This window comes from Coenobita brevimanus, chromosome 4, assembly GCF_032717465.1.
Source record: "Coenobita brevimanus isolate Jiangsu-jjx chromosome 4, ASM3271746v2, whole genome shotgun sequence".
In the NCBI taxonomy this organism is placed as follows: domain Eukaryota; kingdom Metazoa; phylum Arthropoda; class Malacostraca; order Decapoda; family Coenobitidae; genus Coenobita; species Coenobita brevimanus.
Window position 1 is genome coordinate 28,517,545 of NC_136957.1, and position 20,926 is coordinate 28,538,470.

Consider the following 20,926-nt stretch of genomic DNA (forward strand, 5'->3'; position numbering starts at 1 on the left):
ACATCCTGTATTAAACTGCCTTCTTTTCTGTATATGTGCCCCAGCCACTTCCAGCGAGACAGTCTCACATATTCATTAACTGGTTCCACTTTCGTAATATCCTTTATTCTTTCATTTGTAACTCTGTCTTGCCACTTTACCCCAAGAATCCTTCTCAGTATTTTATTCTCAAATCCTAATACTTTCTGATCTGATGCAATTTTGCTGTACCATGACTCATGCCCATAAATTAAAATTGGTCTAATCATGGACTTCTAAATTTTCACTTTAGTATGTACCGAAAGCATATTATCATTCCAAACAGATTTCAACATTCCAACAGCACGCAAAGCCTGTCTAATCCTCTCCTTAATTTCATTGTTTAATGATCCATTAGATGATACAATCGTTCCCAGATTGTTTGGTACATTCTTCACCACATTATTCCCAATTACACAATCGATTTGGTTCTCCACGTTCATATTAATAATTTCAGTCTTTCCACAGTTTATTACCAATCCAACTTTTTCTCCTTCCTCCACCAGACAATCAAAGCACCCTCTGCATCTCGTAAATACTTCCGCAAGTCAGTACAATATCATCAGCATAGTCCAAATCCATCAGTTTCTTATTTTCTTTCCAGTTAATTCCTGCACCTGTTCTCCTTACAACCTTTCTCATAACATAATCCATAACAAAAACAAACAACAATGGGGAAAGAACTCCTTGAAGCACGTCTGACCTAACTTCAAATGGATCACTCAAAGAACCACCAACCATTACCTTACAAAAGGTACCTTCATGCAATCTTCTAATAATATTTACAAACTTTTCTGGTATACCATAGAATCTCATAATTTTCAACATAGCTCCACGTGAAACCCTATCAAATGCCTTTCCAAAATCCACAAAACACATACTATGTGGCATTTTCATCTCATTAGCTTGTTGCATTAGATACCTTATAATAAAAATCTGATCATTACAACCTCGACCCTTTCTAATTCCTGCTAGTTCTTCTCTTAAGATTTTATCAATTACTGGCTCTATTCTGTTCAACAAGATTTTGGAAAAAACTTTTGCAACTACAGGTGTCAAAGTTATGCCCCTCCAATTGCCACAAACAGTTAAATCTCCCTTTTTTGGTATTTCTATAATCACTCCATTTTTCCACTCCTCTAGAATTCCACCATTATCCCAAGCCACATTAAAAAGTTTCAAAAGCGCATTCATCAACTCATCATTTTTCATCTTAAGCATTTCAGGAAATATTCCATCCTCTCCAGGGGCCTTAAAATTCTTTTACTTCTTTATATCCCCTGTTTCTATCTCCAAATCTCTCTCGGCTGGCAAAATGTCCTCTTCAGCTGGGATTGGTCTATTTAGAACAGATTCAAAATGCTCTTTCCACCTTCCTTTTATATCCAAATCTTTAGTCATCAAATTACCATTTCCATCTCGTACAGGTATTTCCTTCCTTCTCTTTTCAGTCCCAGTTAACTCCTTTATGGCCTGATACGCCGCTCTTGTGCTCTGACCGTCATTTTTACTTAATTTAATTTCTGTCTCTGTTGCCTTTCCATCATATAGCCTCCTCTTATCACGTCTAGCGAGTCTTTTTACTTCCGAATGTAAACTGCAGTACTTTCCTCTAAGTACTTCAACTACCTGGCCATCAGCATGTTATTCTTCACTAAACTTCGCCTCTTTCCTTTTCTGAATTGAATTCTATGTTTCATCTGACATCCACTTTTTCCTTCTCGCTTTTCCCTTTGTCTTAATAGTAACCTTAGCACTCTCATGCCAAACCCCTTTTACCTCTCTCCACATTTGATTAATATCATAGTCTTCAGATTCCATCAAAGTCTGCAGGGCTAGAAACCTGTTCCTACATTCCCACCGAAATTTTTCCTTCGTGCTCTCATCACTTCTCAGCTCATCAAAATCATAATTATTACGTCCTGTACAATTACCATTAACGTTTGTCTTAAGTTTTATTTTAATCTTTGACACAACAAGTTGATGATCACTACCTATATCTGCCCCCCTCCTTATGCAAACATCTGGCAAATAACTCCTGTGCCTTCTGCTAATTGCAATGTGATCAATCTGGTTACAATATTTACCACATGGTGAAATCCAAGTAGTCTTATGTATTTTTCTATGCTCAAAGTTATAAGGTCATTTGCCAAACAAAAGCTTCCAAATCGCACCCGATTTTCGTTTCTTATACCAACACCTCCTTACCCATACAATCTTCAAAGCCATCCCTATTACTGCCAACAATCGCATTACAATCACCAGTGCAAACTAACACATCATGTCTTGCCACTCTATTCACTGCAACCTGAAGCTTCTCATAAAAGTCATCCTTCATTTCATCAGCAGCCGCATTTGTCGAAGCATACCCTACAACCATCCTGATATTACCATGGTAAGATTTTAAACGAGCATATAGCAAGCGCTCATTAATTGGTTCAAACTTACATACTGCCTTACAAGCATCTCTACTCAGCAGTAAGCCTACTCCTTGGTAATGATTTCCATCAGTCCTACCAGAAACCAACAGAGTAATACCATCTTCCAAATTCATTTTATCAACTCCAAGCAACTCGTTGCTGTAAGAGCACAAATATACATCTTGTATTCCTTGAACACTGAAATAAGTTCTTCCATTTTACCAGCCTGATTGAGAGTTCGAACATTCCAGTTTCCTATTCTTAAGGTTCTTTTTGGATGTATAAACTTATTTCTACACCGTGGGATTCTTAGCACCCCCTGCTAAACATTGGCAGTAAAACTGTAAGAGTTAGTTATAGCATGAATAATGTCCAACGTTATAGGGTAAACCATGAAAAAGACTTAGGAATTATAATAACAAATGGTTTGAAACCAAGAAAACAATGTACAGAAACACTGAAAAAAGCCAATTAATTGATTGGATTCATAGGCAGATCATTTGAATGTAAATCCGATAATATCGTCCTCACTTTGTATAATTCCTTAGTACGCCGGCACTTGCAGTATTGCGTTCAGTTTTGGTCACCGTATTATAAAAAGGATAGAGAAAAGCTTGAAAGAGTGCAGCGAAGAATGACAAAGATGATACCTAGACTAAGAAATAAACTGTACGAGGAACGTTTAGAAGCCCTGAATCTCTTTACCCCAACTAAATGGAGGATACGAGGAGATTTAATTCAAGCATTCAAAATATTCAAAGGACATGATATCATGGCTGTCGATAAATAATTCACAGTTGATCACTCGAATTACAGGCAGTGGGTATAAAATAATTGGCAAACGATCCCAGTTGTATGAAGCTAAGCATTTCTTCTTCAATAGTTGTAAATATATGGAATAAATTGACCTCCAGTGTAGTAATCTGTAATACAGTACTAACCTTTAAAGGTCGCCTGGATAAGTATTTGTCATCTAACCCCCAGCTTAATATATTTACTCCTGAATAGAACACTTATGTATAATTTTTAATGTAATTTTATTGTTTTAGAGCCTGGATCAATTTATTAAATCAAGTATAGTATATGCACAGATAGCCCTGAGTTAACGATCACTACTAATACTTTCGACCTGTGATAGGCTGTGGATCACTGAGGGTCCCTGTTAGTTAAGTGATCATCATCGGGATTTTTTTAATGTACCAGGAGTCACTGCTTCAGGAGGTGACTTCTATGCTTGTCCCGCCTGGGAAAGTTCCTAATCTCAGTGGAATGAACGGAGCTGGGGCCTGATTGACTGCTGGCTATCTTAATAGTGCCAGGCAAGGCTGCCGCACCACCCCCGAACATCCACACTGTGCACTGTGCAATTTCCACGCTGTGTCCGCAGACGCCCTATTAACTCAGCATAACTGTACATAGTCATGCATTAGATATTTATTTATTTGATTAATCATTTTACATTACTACTTTCTGGTTATTCATTGGTAGCTTGTAGATAATGTGTTATAGAATGTAGCTTTTCATTTTCAGTCTTTCCTAAGAAATTTCCATGCCAGTTTTTCCATGCTGCCTGGTGGTTTTTCTCACTTTTTCTTGCCAGTTTTAATTGGAGGGTTTGGAGGCGGGGGGGAGCCTTCTTACTTTACTATCCATATCCTTCAACATGTAGAGTAGATCTCTTAGTCATAGCCTACTCTATAACAAGCAGCCTCGAAAGGACCATAAGGTCTGTTGCTGTTTGCTTTCCTTTGTACTCCTTTGTACTCTCTGTTCCTTTTTCTCTTACCACCCTTTTCCATCCTCCATTCTCTTTCTGCTTCTATTCATCTGTACTCACTCTACGCCCAGCGTCAGAACCTTTATCTCTCCCCATCTTCTTACACCATGAACACTTCACCTCCATTTTTCTTCATCCTTCTTCATCCATTTCCCCAACAGTACCATTTCCTTTCCTCCCCCGCCCTTGTTTCATTTCCTTTTCTGCCTTTCTACCTCCCTCCCTGCTACTTCCTCCTTTCTCCTTGCGTCTGCCTCTCTCACATCCTTCCTGCTTTGGTCCCCTTCCATCTCTTTCTCCATTTTCTCTCTGCCTTCCTCTTTGGTTCTCCGCTATTCCTACCTGCTCGTCTGCTTCCCTCCCTCTTCCAGCCTCTTTCTTCTTATTTCCATATTTTTTTTCCTATCCTTGTTTCTCCTCCTGTCGTCATATTTCCTTGTCATCTCTCTTTTAGTGCCTAGTTTCCTTTCTTGTCCCTGACTCACTCTTTGTCTACCTTCCCTTCTTGTTCCTCCCCTCTTCCCTGTCTGCCTACGCATCGTGTATCAGGAACCTATTGGTGTTGTTAAAGCTCGACCTGGCCTCAACAATACTGAAGTTGGACCACTGCCATTATTGTGCACCCTCCCTCTCCCAACAGCCTCAACAATATTGAAGTTGGACCACTGCCATTATTGTGCACCCTCCCTCTCCCAACAGCCTCCCCAACCTCAGCCCCTTTCTTCGTCTTCTCTTTCTTCCTTCCCTCCCTCTGCTTTCCTACGATCCACCCTCTCTTTCTCCTCCTCCTTCCTCCCTCCTTAACCTCCTCCCCTACTGTTTACTCTCGTACACATTCATCCCCTCTCTCCACTCTGCTCTTTTCTCCTTCCCGCACTCTTTTCCCTGCTTCCAGCCTACATCTCCCATCCTCACTGTCACCCTAGTTTCCTCTGTCTCACTCATTGTCTCTCTTCCTGTATCCATTTTTCATTCTTTCACTCTTCTCCTGTCTCCATGCTTTTATTGCTAGCCCTTGGTTGATCTTCTTATCTACATTCTTTCCCTTGCTTCCATCTTTTTCTCTCTCGTTATTTTGCTTCATTTCTTTACCTCCCTTGCTGGCTCTCACCCTGTCTCCGCTCTTCCACCTCTCGTTCTCTGCATCACCATATGACCACTGTCTACCATTCTCTCCCCTCTTTTCAAGCATCCTTCTCTGTTTGCTTCCATCTCAACATCCATTCATCTCCTGTTTCACACATGATTTCGTAGGCTCCAGTTTCTCCATAATCGGACTGGTTTGAATTATTAGTGATGTGCCTCAAAGGTCAGTTCTCCGAACAGTTCTTCGTACAAACTATCATAATGGGTAGCGACATACTGTAGGCAAAGGAAACGACTATGAATCCATCCAGCATGACATATAAGTTACTAAAGCGAGGTGAAAAGTGACTTACGAAATATTACGAGTTTTGAATGTCTGATACGCCAGTGGTGGAATTACGGTGATAAGAGGATCTCGAGGTTTTCATCAGTTATTTTCTGACATGCTGTATCACTAGTTAGACAAGATCTGGACGAAGATATACTGGTGGGTGTGGGCGTAACGACCGTTTACTTAAATTACCCCATCACTGGAGCATCTGCCACACGAATGAAAGAGTGGGAGACCAGGAGAAAATCTAGTTGATTCCAGTTACGCCAGTTCATTGGGAATAAAATAATGATGCTGGGACTACAAAAATGGAATGAAATACTAAGTTATTAAATGCATTACAGTGCAAAAAGTTGTAGGAGTGTTCGTACAGCAAAACAATGGAATAAGATATAAGAAACAATCGGTAAGCCTAGTATCAAAATCTACAAGCACTGAACTATTCCTCTAGATAACTGATTCTAAAGTGCAGGCTTCAGCTAACTGAACATTGCTGTTCTTCCTAGTTAGAAGCATACGTGCATGTTTGAGTGACGAAAGATAATTACACTCACATTCTCCTAGCGAGAGCGATTGTTATGTTTTGAGCGGTCTCTCTCTCTCTCTCTCTCTCTCTCTCTCTCTCGTGTGTGTGTGTGTTCTTACCTAATTGTTCTTACCTAATTGTATCTTTACATGAATGAGTCAAGCTCGTACTGTACCGTGTCTTAAACCATATTTATCGTACATATCCTTAAATTTGTGAATTGTTTTGGCACACACAGTTTCATTCGATAGTGCATTCCACTGATCAATTGCTCTGTTTGGGAAACTGAATTTCCTCACGTCTTTATCATCTCTCTTCTTATGCAGTTTTTTGCAGTGTCCTCTTGCTGATGCTTCCCCATATGTTAAGTAATCATTTATGTCTATTTTCGCCTTCCCTGATATGCATTTATAGAGCATTATCATGTCACCTCTTTTACTTCTCTCCTGTAGTGTTGGTAGATTCAGTTTTTTTAGTCTTTCTTCGTAGCTTAGATCCCTTAAGCTTGGTATCCATCTTGTAGTGGCCCTTTGAACTTTTTCAATCTTGTCTATGTGTTTTTTGAGATGAGGACTCCAGACTACTGATGCATACACCAGGGTTGGTCTGATGAATGATGTTATTATCCTTTTTAGCATGTCTTCATTTATGTATGTGAATGCTATTCTCATATTTGCAAGCAGTGTATACATGTTCCGTATCTTCTCACTGATGTGGTCAGCCGGAGATAGTCTGTTATTGATAATCACGCCTAGGTCCTTCTCTCTTTCTGATGTGTGTAGGGTTTTATTTCCTAACGTATAATCCCAATCAGGTCTTTTTCCACTTTTACCAAACTTGATTACATAACACTTGTTCACATTGAATTCCATTTGCCATGTATTACTCCATTCATGAAGTTTATTTCATTCTTCTTGTAGCTCTTTACAAGAGTCTGTGTTAGTAATTCTCCTTTGTATTTTTGCATCATCTGCAAACATATTTAGATACCTTTCATTTCCAGTGTTACTGTCTATATCATTTATATACACTAAAAACATGATTGGTGCCAGCACTGAGCCCTGTGGTACTCCACTAGTCACTTCTTTCCATGATGAGTAGTTTCCCCTTAGTACTGTTCTCATTTCTCTTTTTATGAGAAAATCTTGCATCCAACAAAACAGTTTGCCTCGAATTCCTCCTTGATGGTACAGTTTCCATAAAAGTCTTTGGTGTGGTACTGTGTCAAAAGCTTTCTTGAAATCTAAATAGATACTGTCCACCCATCCTTCTCTTTCCTGTATTGTGTCTGTGACTCTGTCATAGTAGCTCAACAGATTAGTAACACATGATTTTCCTTTTCTGAAACCAAACTGTCTTTCTGTTATCATTTTGTGTTCTTCTACATGATTTACCCAAGCTTTACTTATAAGCTTTTCTAATACCTTGCTTACAACACTGGTCAGTGATACTGGTCAGTAGTTGAGTGGATTTTGTCTATTCCCTTTCTTGAATAAGGGGACAATATTTGTTTTCTTCCAAATATCAGGTAGTTTACCTTGACTCAAGGATTTCTTGAAAATTAAAAATAATGGTTTACTTAACTCCTTTGCACATTCTCGTAGCACCCAACATGAAATTTCATCAGGACCATTTGCTTTTCCTGTGTCTAATTTACTTAACTCCTCCTGTATTACTTTTTCTGATATTTGTATATCTGGTAGTATATGTGGGCATGCATGTTCCACATAGTCCCTCTCAATATTTTTTTCTTCTGTAAAAACTGATTGGAAATTCTTATTTAGTGCTTCACAAATATCTTTCTCTTGTGTACAGGCGATTCCCTCGTCCGTAATGGATTTTATTATATCTTTTACTTTGGTTTTGCTTCTGATGTAGCTGTAAAATAGTTTCGGTTGTTCACTACTTTTATTTATGATATCCTCCTCAAACTGTTTTTGGGCTTCCCTCCTTATTCTTGTATAATCGTTTCTTGCCTGTTTGTAATTATTATATGCCCTTTCACTATTGTGTCTTCTGTATCTATTCCACAACAAATCCCATCTTTTTTTTATTTTTTTACATTCTATATTGAACTATTTCTGTATTTTCTTATCTGCTTCTTTGTGCTGTGGGATGTACTTCTGGACTCCTATTTCATAAAATTCACAGAATTTTGTATATACAGCATTTAAATCTTGTCCTCTAAGCTCATTTTCCCAATCAACTTCTAAGAAATACTTCTTTAGGTCATGATAATTTCCCTTTTTATAGTTTAGGCTCTTTTTGTAACTTTCATTGCTGTTAACTATGTCATATGCTATCCTGAAGTTGCAATTTAGTAAAGCATGGTTGCTTTTGCCGAGTGGAGGGTGATATATTAAACTGTCAATATCATTTTCTTGCCTAGTAAATTTGAGATCTAGCATTGAAGGTACATCAAGTCCTCTTTTTCTGGTGGTTTCCCTCACATGTTGCATTAGGAAAAACTCTTGCACGAGATCCAGGAGCTTTTGGTCCCAACAGCTTTCTTGGCTTATTATATCTAGAGTATTCCATTTTATATTTGTATTAAAATCTCCAGTTAGTATAATTCGTTCCAATTTCTCTTCCATTTTATGTAGTAATGCTCTTAAACTCTGAATTGTACTCTCTGCCAGGTCCTCATATTCGTCTCTTTCCCATGTGTTTGATCTGGGTGGCATGTACAAATTGGATGCAATTACTTTGCCTTCAGATGTTGTAAGAAGGTTCCAAATCCACAAGGTAGAAAACAGAATATCTCACATTATTCACACATGAAACACCAAAGAAAACTCCGAAGTAAAACCATACATTTATTTACAAATTAATTAAAGATACTGAAATACCAAACATTATCAATATTTAAACCCTCTCGAGACTTTCCCCCAGGTCTAACAAGTCCCATTAATAAATTTATGAAAAAACAAACAAGTATCGATTAAACTCCCCCTGAAGCTAGGCAGAGGTGAGGATACTGCGTATGGTAGCAGATAACTCCGGGAACAGTAGAGAAGTGGTATGCCTGCCATTCAACACCGCTACATGGCGCACAGGGACGACCTGGGTGAAGTCTCGCATGGTGGGTAGAATGGATGCCTCACCGACCCGGCCCTCGGTAGGTGTAGGATCCTTAGTCCCCCAAATTTGATACAAGTTAATAAAATAACAAAGGCACATAAATTATGGCTCTTCTGGGAAGTGAACCAAGGACCTACACAACAAGCAAAAAGCCGAGTACAAAAAGGAAATCATAAAGTTCAATATTTAAGTCTAACAATAAATCAGTAAATAATACCAATGATATAAACTCAATCAATAATATACACAGTACATGGAAAAATAAAATAATATAAAAAATTCTTAAAACTCTAGAGCAAATCCACAGACATTTAACCAAGTTTCATATAGAAGACAAAACCAAAGCAAACAGAAGACTGATTAACTTTTACCTTAGTCCCGTCGATCTGCTGTTTGATGGTAGAGTGAATTTAATTTTTTTTTTTTTTTTTTTTTTTTTTTTTTTTTTGCCTATCGACCATTGAGGCCGAAGCCTCTGGTCATTAAGGCAAATATATATATATGTATATATATTGACACATATATACATATATATACAAACATATATATATATACATACATACATACATACACACATCCATGCATATGAACATACACACTTTCATGCACACGTACATATATATATATATAATAATTTTTATTTTATTATTTTTTTGTAGTTTTATTTTTATTATTTTTATTTATTTTTTATATTTTTAACCTTATATTACTTATAAACAAAATACCTAATCTAAAGACCCTAAAACTAACCACCTAACAGACAAATCGCTAACCTATACTAAATCCTAAGAGACAAATAACTAGACCTACACTAATGTTCAAAAAGCCTCGACCAAGAGAACACCATCGACTGCAGATATGTAATGCTTTTCTACATTACATACCTGCACTCATCACCTGATGACTGTCAGTCGAGGCACAACCTAATATAGAGGACATCAATATATGAAAGGGAACCAGACGAGTCAGGAACATTTCCATATACGTCAGCTGTCGTCCCTAATTAGAATAACTTAAGCAAGATAATATAATGTATTTACATAATTTATACAAAAATTGAAGAACCTCGCCCAGCAGACTACCATCGACTGCAAGTGCCCAATACCTTCCTATATTGCACACTTGCACTCATCAGCTGGTGACTGTCAGGCAAGGAATTTGGCTTAATGTAGGGGACATCTATATTAGAAATAGATCGGTGGGAGGAGGAACTATTTAAAATATGTCAACTGTCAACCCTAATTAATATTACAATATATACATATTTACTGTTCATAAAAACCATAACCACACAGTAAAAAAGTCACATCACTCTGATCAGTCCGGTCTCTCTCAAGAAAGCCATCAATTTATCAGTCATAACAATGTCCCCATCACCCAGGATGGTGGAAAGGGTGAAGGGGACGTCAACTGCGCCGCAGTAATTCATAAGTGAAGCGCGTTCACGAATAAATCGCCGACAGCGCAGGATGATATGACTGATAGATAACACCGCATTACAGATGTCACAGTGCGGTGGGAAGCGTCTTTCCATATAAGGTTTTATGTGGGTTAAAACGGTGGCATTCAGCCGTAGCCGTGCCAACACTTTTTCTTCTAGGCGACTGGGACGGTTGGCAGTGTCCCAGTCGCCCAGGTACGGCTTACAAGTTGGAATATTTAGTCTGGTCCACTGACCTTGCCACAGAAGATTTATTGATTTCTTTCCGAGAGATAGACTCGACCGTAGATCACGAGGAACGTCCCAAGTCTCCTCGAGCTCCACAGCCGACTTTGCAAGTAAGTCAGCCTGCTCATTGCCGTAGATACGACAATGACCAGGCACCCAGATCAGCGTGAATGACTTGTTGCATGAATGCAACTTATTAACGATGCGGCCCTGGATCTCATGAGAGTCCGTAGTGCAAGATGCAATTGCCTGAAGGGCTGATTTTGAATCTGAAAATATGACAAATGAGTCATGTCTAGAATTGAGAGCATAGTCTATGGCTTTGTCAATAGCAAAAAGTTCTGAAGTAAACACAGATGTATGAGTCGGCAACCGATACCTGAGGGCACATTCAGTCGACCACACACTTGCACCCACACATTCACTCGACTTGGAGCCGTCGGTGTACAATTGATGGGACCCCAAGTGACGAACAATGATCTTACGAAACAAGTGGTGGACCTCCGCCTCCGGCGCCTTGGCCTTTGGTGCTGGGAGCCATGTAACATCGACTGTAAAGCCGGGTGGCTCCCAAGGCGCTATATTTTTAAGCACCAACTTGTCACAGTCACTGGGGTCCACATCAAGCTCCTGAGTCAGTAAGTGGAGGCGAGCGGCAAGTGGCCGACGCACCCCCCGCAGAAGGTGGTGGTATTGACGCAGGGGGGTACAGGCCACATTGCCGATATTACTTTTTCTTAATGTCCTTACACCATAGGACAAGGCCAGGTGGTCACGGCGAATACGGAGGGGAGGCACATTCGCCTCTACTTCCATACGAGCTACACGGGTACACCGGACAGCTCCAAGACACATTCGCAAACATTTATTCTGTAACACATCCAATCCTTTCAGCGTGGCATCGGATGCCGAGCCATACACCTGTGCGCCATAGTCTAGCTTCGATCGAATAAGGGACTTATACACCATTAATAAAGATTTTCTGTCGGCACCCCAGGTAGTACCCGCTAGGTACTTGAGGACATTTAACGGTTTATCACAACGAGCAAGCAAAGTATTAACGTGAAGTTTAAAATTCATTCTACGATCAAAATGTATTCCTAAAAATTTTACAGAATTTTGAAAAGGTACCGCCTGATTATCCAAAGTTAAGCACAAATTAGGTACGTTACGATTAGTGAAAACTATAGCGGCACACTTAAGTACGGAAAACTTAAATCCCCACTGCAAGGCCCATTGGTGGACGGAGTCAAGGGCTGCTTGAATCCGCCCAGCCGAAAATTGTGCATTACGGGAAGAGTGCCATATTGCACAATCGTCAGCGTAGAGTGAGTATTTAAGATTCCTCGGGATGGGAGCTGATGACAGAATATCATTGATCATAATACTAAATAAAGTAGGACTAAGCACACTTCCCTGTGGCACCCCGTTTTCCTGGATAAATATATCCGATGTTACGTTACGGGGCAATTTGACAGAGAAAGTTCTGTCCCTTAAGAAATTTGAAATAAAAACAGGCAAATTTCCTCTTAAACCATAAGCATAGAGCTTCATTAGTATACCGTGTCGCCAGGTCATGTCATAGGCTTTATGGATGTCCAAGAACACCCCTATCATGAATTCTTTATTGGCAAATGCCTCTGCAATACAATGCTCCAAATTCATTAAATGATCTAGTGAACTTCTGTATTTACGGAAGCCACATTGTTGATCATTTAACAAATTCTTCGACTCTAAAACAAAAAGAAGCCTATTGTTAACTATACGTTCCATGACCTTACATAGACAAGAAGTCAACACAATAGGACGAAATGAAGTGGGATTCATAAGACGACCAGCCTCTTTGGGTATCGGTATGACGTGCGCAAAGTGCCATGAGTTTGGGAACGTTCGAGACGCCCAAATCTCATTGTACAATGCTAACATCTTAATCAGGTTGTCCTGATTAAGATGCTGGATCATACCGTACGTGATGGTGTCTGGTCCAGGGCTGGTGTCTTTACAGGATTTAAGGGCAAGGAGTAGTTCATCTAGCGTAAACTCTTGGTTGTACGGGGAGTTTACGTCTTCTGTGGCAAAGTCTAATATCTGTAGCTCAGCCGTGCGTTTATGATGTTGGAAACGCGGGTCATAATTGGCTGAGCTACTTACATGAGAAAAACTCCTGGCGAGGATGTTAGCAACGTCCACGGGCTCGTCATATATGTTATTATTTACTTGCAAGGTGGTAATGGGGAAATATGGGCCTTTATTATTTAATATTCTTATAGTGGACCAGACTTTACGTAATGGTGTTGTACGAGTCACCGTGGACACAAAGGACTGCCAGGAGTCACGTTTGGCCCTTCTTATTATTCTCCTTGCCTCAGCCCGTGCTTGTTTGTATGCAATAAAATTTTTCTCAGTGGGCTGACTATCAAAAATCCTGTATCTCCTATTGCGTTTTCTTAATGCCTGTCGGCAATCCGGCGTCCACCAATGTGCTCTATGCTTCGCATGAACTGTAGAAGTCTTGGGAATAGCAGCCTCAGCTGCGTGTAATATGGATTGGGTTATATTTTCGACCTTAACATCTATGGTCTCCCCAGATATATCTAAATTGGCGATCCTTGAGAAGGATCCCCAATCTGCTTTCTTATAGTTAAATTTTGGAGGTGGAGGGTCTGAAATGATGTCGCGTGTATAAGAAAGACAGATGGGTAAATGATCACTTCCCAAGGAGTCGTCGTAAGGGTCCCATGAGAGATCTTGATGTATACCAGGGAGGCCAAAGATAAGTCAATGGCCGAAAAGTTACCAGTACGATCATCAACACGAGTCGCTCTACCATCGTTCAGAAGACAGAGGCTGGACTGTAGTATTAGGTCGGCTACTTGCTCCCCACGACCATCAATCCTCAAGCTACCCCATTGATAGTGATGGGCGTTAAAATCGCCCAACACTAACTTATTTCCAGGCAGGTGTTCCACTAGTGAATTTAAAGCATCACTATCAATGGGGCCATGTGGAGGACAGTACAGAGAGCAAATAGACAGATACGTGTTATTAAATTTTACTCTGCACGCGACCGCTTCCAGAGTAGAATTTAGAATCACTTCCGTTTGTGGGTGTGATTTGTGTGTGTAAATGGCAACTCCGTGACCTTCATATCTTCTATACGAGTAGTAGTGTTTGAACTGTGGAGGATCAGGACGATCCTCCAGGCGCGTCTCCTGTAAACAAACAACGTCTGGCCTGTGTATAGAAAGCAAGATTGCTATATTGTGTAACTTATTCCCAATACCTCTACAATTCCACTGTAGTATAGTGAATGCGGCGGTTTAAGATTTTCGTTGGGGGCCAGTGTGCTTTGTCTTTTTTTGTCGCCCGCCGGCAGGCGAGCGACTACCGGGGAACTATCCCGTTGCTTGTTAATGGAAACCTCCATATTATCATCAATAACTAGGTTCCCAGCCTCCCCGAGGAAGAGCTAACCTTTCTCTCCCTCGCTGGAGTAGGAACCGGAAGGACATGAGGACGTGACTGTTTCGTGAGGGTGGTCATGTTATTCTTAGTAGGCTTGTCAGGCTTCGTTTTAGGCCGTACTGATGAAGAGGCAGCAGCAGCCTGAGAGTAAGTTGAAGCTTTAGGGATGTCAGTGAGAGAGTTGGAACGGACAGGAGGTCGAGATGGAGATGTACTGTGAGCGGCAGGAGGGAGAAAGACAGGGTCAGTCTGCGTCTCGACAGAGCACATCACAGGACGGGATATTACCGCCGAAGCATAGGACCTATTCGGCGTGGGAGTTGCATGCAACTCCTTCACCTTTTTCCTAGCTTCGTAGTAGGAAATACCCTCAGTTGCCTTCACTGCGCAGACTTCCTTCTCCTCCTTCCACTTGGGACAATCCCTAGAGGAAGTGGAGTGAGTACCCTTGCAGTGAAAGCAACGTACTGTCTCTGATGTGCAACTTTCCGCATCATGACCCTGGCTTGCACACTTGCCGCACACTGGCTGGGAAGCCCGACAAGTCTTTGTACCATGCCCATACAGCTGGCATTTCAGGCAACGCAAAGGGTTAGGGATGTACGGCCGAACGTGAATAATTTCGTAACCAACTTTTATTTCATTAGGAAGAGAGGATTTGGCAAACGTCAAGATGATAGTTGCTGTCTTCGTCCTTATGCCTTCCGAGTAGCGAGTTATGAATTTAGCCTCTATGACATCTTGCTGCGCCAATTCACTTACGATCTCGTCCTCGCTCATCACCATGAGATCCCTGCAAGTGACAACACCCTTGCAAGAATTCATGGAGACTGGGATTTTGGCTTCGACATCATAACAATGAAATTTGCGCAGTTTCAACAAATCCTTTACTTGTGCCGAGTTTACGGTTTTGACCAGGAGATCTCCATTAGCAAGTTTTTTAACTTGTTCGACTTCTCCCGCACAGTGGTCAATCACCTTCTTGATAAGGAAGGGATTGAGACTGGACAGGGGAGTGGAACCTAGCGCATGGATGGTGACGTAGGTCGCATTTGCTACCGGGATATCAAGTGGGGCTCGAGTCTGGCGTCCGTCAGTCTGGGGGTGGTCAGTCCGGTCGTTCCTACTTTCGTCAGGACCACCTCCCCCCCTGAAGGGGGGGGAGGCAGGTGTGGCGTCCGCCATAGTTACCACTTCCCCCTCACGGGGGAAGTGGGAAGAGAGAGAAAAACGACCAAGGGAGAAATTGCCCGGGGATCACACACCTAATCTGAAATTACCCTCTCAAACCACTCTCGGGAGGACGCGCCCGTGTGTAACTCACACCCCAGAGCGATCAGTGGGGGGTACACTCCAGAGGTGAGTAAGCAAAGGCAATCTCAGGAAACAGATATAGACACCTACTATATCTCTAATAAGGGTAGGGAGGAATATGACTGCTAGCTAACCTAACTTTATTGGGAAAAGCGCAAAAAAACTATTGCCGGTGGGGCAGCCCTAGAATCTGGAGGAGAGATCAGCACACGTCCTTTCTCTCCACGACCATTCATCAAAGTCCGTGAATTTAATGGGTCACAGACGCCCTTATATAGCCTTCAGTCAGTTCGAAAATTCTCGTGAGATACATAAATCAAAGTTAATGAAGCAAATGAAACAGTAAGTAAACAAATGAAACAGAACAGGAACTTAAAAGATAACGAGACGAGACCAAAATAAAGGTTTATGAAGCTTCAATTACTTAATATCGAGATTTTAAAAACGAATTACTGACTGTAAAGACTTACAAATGAAACGCATTGAATCTTACCAAATTAGGGTGAATATAACAGTCTGGGATAACATACAAATATTACAATAATTATTACAATAATTATTAGGCCGTTTTTCTTGGCCCTTACATGGCTCCCCCCAAAGGTATCTACCCAGGGGTAGATACAGAAGGAATATATAAATTAATTATACAACTCCCCCTCCCACCATAATGAAGACAATTATAATTCGTATACTAGGACTAGTCATGGTTCAGCCGATGGCCCGACTCAGAAAATCTGCACCAACATTATCTTTCCCTGCTACATGTACAAGCCGAAATCTAAATGGCTGTAATGCTAGGGCCCACCGGAGTAATCTGTCGTTATTTCCCTGAAACTTACTTAGATATACTAGGGGTTTATGATCCACCTCAAGAATGAATTCAGTTCCTAACAAATAATATTTAAACCGGTTAACCCCAAACACAATTGCTAGACACTCTCTTTCTATAGTGGAATACCTACGTTCTCGGTCTAGGAGCTTTCTACTGGCGTAAGAAACTGGGAATGGCTTATTATCTACGTACTGGAGCAATACTGCACCCAGTCCATAACCCGAGGAATCAGTTCTAAGGATAAAAGGCAATGACATGTCAGGAAGTTTAAGAACTGGGCCATCAGCTAAAACAGACTTAAGCTTCTCAAAACACTCTATAGACTCTGAACTCCATTCCAAAGGCTCCTTCACACCCTTTTGTAACATGTCTGACAAAGGTGAAGTTAAGGATGAAGCATGTTTAATGAAATTTCGGTAGAATGATATCAAACCTAGGAATGATCTCAAAGTTTTCTTGGATGAGGGAGGAAAAACACCGAGAACTGCCTGAACCTTATCATTAACAGGTCTGATAGTTTGTCCATCTATAACAAAGCCTAGATACTGAATGGTCTTTAACCCAAATTTACACTTATCAGGCTTAACGGTTAACCCATGTTCACGGAGACGAAGTAGAACTGCACACACAGCTGCAACATGACTTTCCCAATTATTAGCATATATCATCACATTGTCAAAATAGAAAGAGACATTCTCCAAACCTGTCAATACAAGGCGCATCAGTCTAATATAAGTGGCGCAGGCAGTAACCAGTCCAAAGGGCATACGACAAAACTCCATCAGGCCTTTATGAGTTGGAAAAGCAGTTAATGGTTTGGCTCTATCTGTAAGAGGGACTTGGTAATAAGCTTTGGTTAAATCTAATTCGGTATAGAATTTAGCCCCAGAAAACTTGTGTAGATCATCCTCTAGCTTACACATTGGTTCTGCATGAAATTCGGTAACTGCATTAAGAACTCTGTAGTCTATAGCCATCCTATAGGTGCCATCAGGTTTCTTAATCATGACCACAGGTGATGAATGGGATGACTGAGAGGGTCTGATAATCCCTTGGTCTAGGAGGTTTTCTACTTCCTCCCTGAACTGAGGCTGGAGGTGTACAGGAATGGGATACAATTTGGGTTTCAGTTGTTCAGTAGTGCAGAGAGAAATATCATGTGATAAAGTAGTGGTATACCCTGGTTTGTCAGAAAAAACATCACCAAACTCTTCAATGATATTCTTAACATCCTCTTTCTGGTCTGGAGTCAGTTGCTCATTTATGTTTAAATCTAAAATATTTGATGGTGTACCAAGATCTGGAAAGGTAGGCAAGTCCAGCTCAGAATCCATATTTACCTCTGCCTTTGTACATAACTGAGAAACTAAAGGCTGATCATCAAAAGTTAATCCGGTTTCCTCATCTAGTACATATGCCATGGAAACCTGCGACCTACGATGGTACTTCTTTAAGAGATTTGCATGGTACAACTTTGGCTTACCCTGTTCATCTATTAGGTAATTAACCTTATTCTTACAATCTAAAACTCTGTAAGGTCCTTTCCAAGACATTAATAATTTACGCTGTTCATCAGGGAGCAAGACAAGGACTTCATCTCCGGGTTTGAATTTCCTATCTTGAGTTTTTACGTCAAAGTAAGACTTGTAATTCTTGGCACTGATATCAGCATTCTGAGCAGCAATCTTGGCACAATCTTCTAATTTATCCCGAAGCTCAAGCACGTACTGATATAGTGGTCGATCACCACTCTGTACAGATTTATCCTCCCAAAGATCTCTAAGTACTGACAAAGGACCTCTTACCTGTCTACCATACAGGAGTTCAAAGGCAGAGAACCCTGTGTGATCACTGGGCATTTCTCTCATGGCAAACATCAAGGGGGGAAGATACCGGTGCCACTCTTTAGGTTTGTCCTCGCACACTTTTCTAAGGGAGGCTTTCAATGTGGAGTGAAATCTCTCTATTCTACCATTTCCACTAGGGTGATAAGGAGTAGTGAAAAGGGGTTTTACTCCTAACAATCTATGTAATTCCTTCATTAAATCAGATTTGAACTGTTTGCCATTATCAGAAAGTATTTCCTTGGGAATGCCTACTCTGGAAAATATGGAAATTAAAGCTTCTGACACTGCAATAGAAGAGATATCTTTCAGGGGCATGGCTTCAGGAAACCCGGTGGCAAAGTCTATCAAGGTAAGGATATATCGATGTCCTTCAGAGGATGGGGGATTTAAAGGTCCCACTAAATCTATGGCTACCCTGGAAAATGGCTCAGTCACGATAGGCATAGGTTGAAGAGGTACTGGTTTCACACGACCCTTAGGGGAAAAACGTTGGCACTTGTCACATGATCGGCAATAATCCCTTATGTCCGAGGTGAGACCTGGCCAGTGAAACTGTTCTTTGATACGGGTCTCAGTCTTTCTATGTGAAAGATGACCGGCAAGAAGACTTTCATGAGCTGTTGAAAGGACAGATTTCCGACAGTCAAGGGGAACAACTAGAGAAAGTTTTCCCTCTCTGTCTGGTTTCTTTGCCTTAATACATCTCCTGTACAAAAGTCCATCAATATTCTCATACCTGAACACGTTCCCATCTTTGGTTTCCTCTGTCTCACCTGACATACTCTTCATCCTGACAGTGACTAAACTAGAACAATTTTGTTGAAGATTTGCAAATTCACTAGGAGTAACTTTTAAGGGCTCAATAGAGGGAGTTACCAGGGGATGGAGTTTCCTAGTTTTAGAAGATCGAGTTTGAACAGCTTGCACACACTCAGTGGTATCAACTGAAGCTGTGGGAGATTGGGTCAGTTCACTCTGTATAGGAATGGTAGTTTCATGAGAAGTTAATTTAGGTGAACATGGAACAGGAACAATGTTTCCAGTTGATACAGTAGAAGATGGATTATCAAGCTCAGTCTGCTTTACTCCAGGGACATTACCTATTAAAACACTGCAAAATTTAATAGGAGCTCTAATTACTTCTGTCCACCCTTCATAACAGGGGCAACGTAAATAACACTTGACCTTAGGGAAAGTGTCAACTCTACCCAGATAATCAGCTACTCGTACCTTCTCACAGTGTGCTACATCAACATCAGGAAGGACTTCCTCAGACACTATGATACCAGTACAACCAGTGTCTCTAAGAATAGTAGACACCCAGGCTCCGTTAACTGTACCACAGAACATGTACTGGGAATAATTATCGAGGTCACCAAAGCAAAACCCCATCTGTACTTGTTGGTTGAGAGGAGAGGCATTACTTTTAAATCTTAGAGGATTCTTGGGACAGTTAGGACGAATATGGCCCTTGTCACCACAACCGTGACATGTCACATTACTAAAATCACCTTTACCACGATGAGTCTGTGTAGGCTTAACATTGCTTTGGTTAGTCTCTTCAGCAGAAGGCGATTGTTTGTAACCAAGTTTCTTCAGCTTACCCTTCACAAGAGAAGATCTCGGGTAGGCACGATGGGCAGAAGTCCAACTATCAGCCATTCGGACTGCCTTTTCCAAATCTTTCACATCACTCTCCTTTAAATACATCCGTAGCTCTGGTGACACTGAAGATATTAGTTGATCTAGAATAATATGAGATCTCAGTGATTCAAAGTCTTTCTTCACATCACACGCTTCTAGCCACTGGTCAAAAAGACGTCCTATTTTTATGGAAAAAAGTTCATAAGTTTCACCTTCCTTAAGGCGGGCTGCTCTAAAATCCTGCCTATACCCATCTGGTGTCTTGTGGAAGCCTCTTAGCAGTGCCTTCTTTAACAATTCATAATCACTAGTTATCTCATCTGACAGACTAGTATAAATGTCAACACATTTGCCAGTCAATACACTACCCAATCTAGCAGCATATGTCTGCTCATTAATATTCAATAATTTGGCAATTCTCTCGAATCTGATTAAGTACGACCCAATATCTTCACCTTCACGATACACTGGCAAGTTGGGCCTTCCAGCATAGTCATGATTATCAATGGGCTGACCTGAGCTTGCATTTATCTTAGCTAGTTGTAACTCATGTTCTCTCTGTTCCTTCTCTCGTTTAGCCTCCCTTTCTCTAGCCCGTTCTTCTCTGGCATTATTTTGAGCATTAATTATATACTTTGCTACATCATCACCAGTGAGACCTATTTGTTCTGCTTCTGCCTTAAAAATTTCTATATTAGGATCCATGGTACATAATAACCAAACTACTCTACATTAACATTACCAAGACAAAGGGCAACTGTGGCCAGTTACCCTGACAAAAGAAAAAAGATTAATCAAATGACTCTACATTACCCCCATCAAGACAAAAGGGCAGCTATAACCAAGTACCCTGATGAAAGAGAGGGGGTGGTTTGTCACTTCCGGGCCCCAAGGACAGTGACAGGCCTGATCTGTT

At 40.8% G+C, this 20,926-nt stretch overlaps 1 protein-coding gene across 1 annotated transcript in view; it reads right to left on the reverse strand.

Annotated features, from left to right (window-relative positions):
- LOC145396259 (uncharacterized) overlaps nucleotides 1-20,715 on the reverse strand; it is a 158,702-nt gene extending 137,987 nt beyond the window's left edge. The window contains exons 1-4 of the mRNA XM_080269687.1: nucleotides 19,597-20,715; nucleotides 18,650-18,840; nucleotides 17,223-18,328; nucleotides 16,712-16,889 (exon numbers count right to left, since the gene is read on the reverse strand). Of these exons, the coding sequence (XP_080125813.1) occupies nucleotides 16,712-16,889; nucleotides 17,223-18,328; nucleotides 18,650-18,840; nucleotides 19,597-20,715 (2,594 nt within the window). The remainder of the gene's footprint in view (nucleotides 1-16,711; nucleotides 16,890-17,222; nucleotides 18,329-18,649; nucleotides 18,841-19,596) is intronic.
- Between the last annotated feature and the right edge of the window lie 211 nt (nucleotides 20,716-20,926).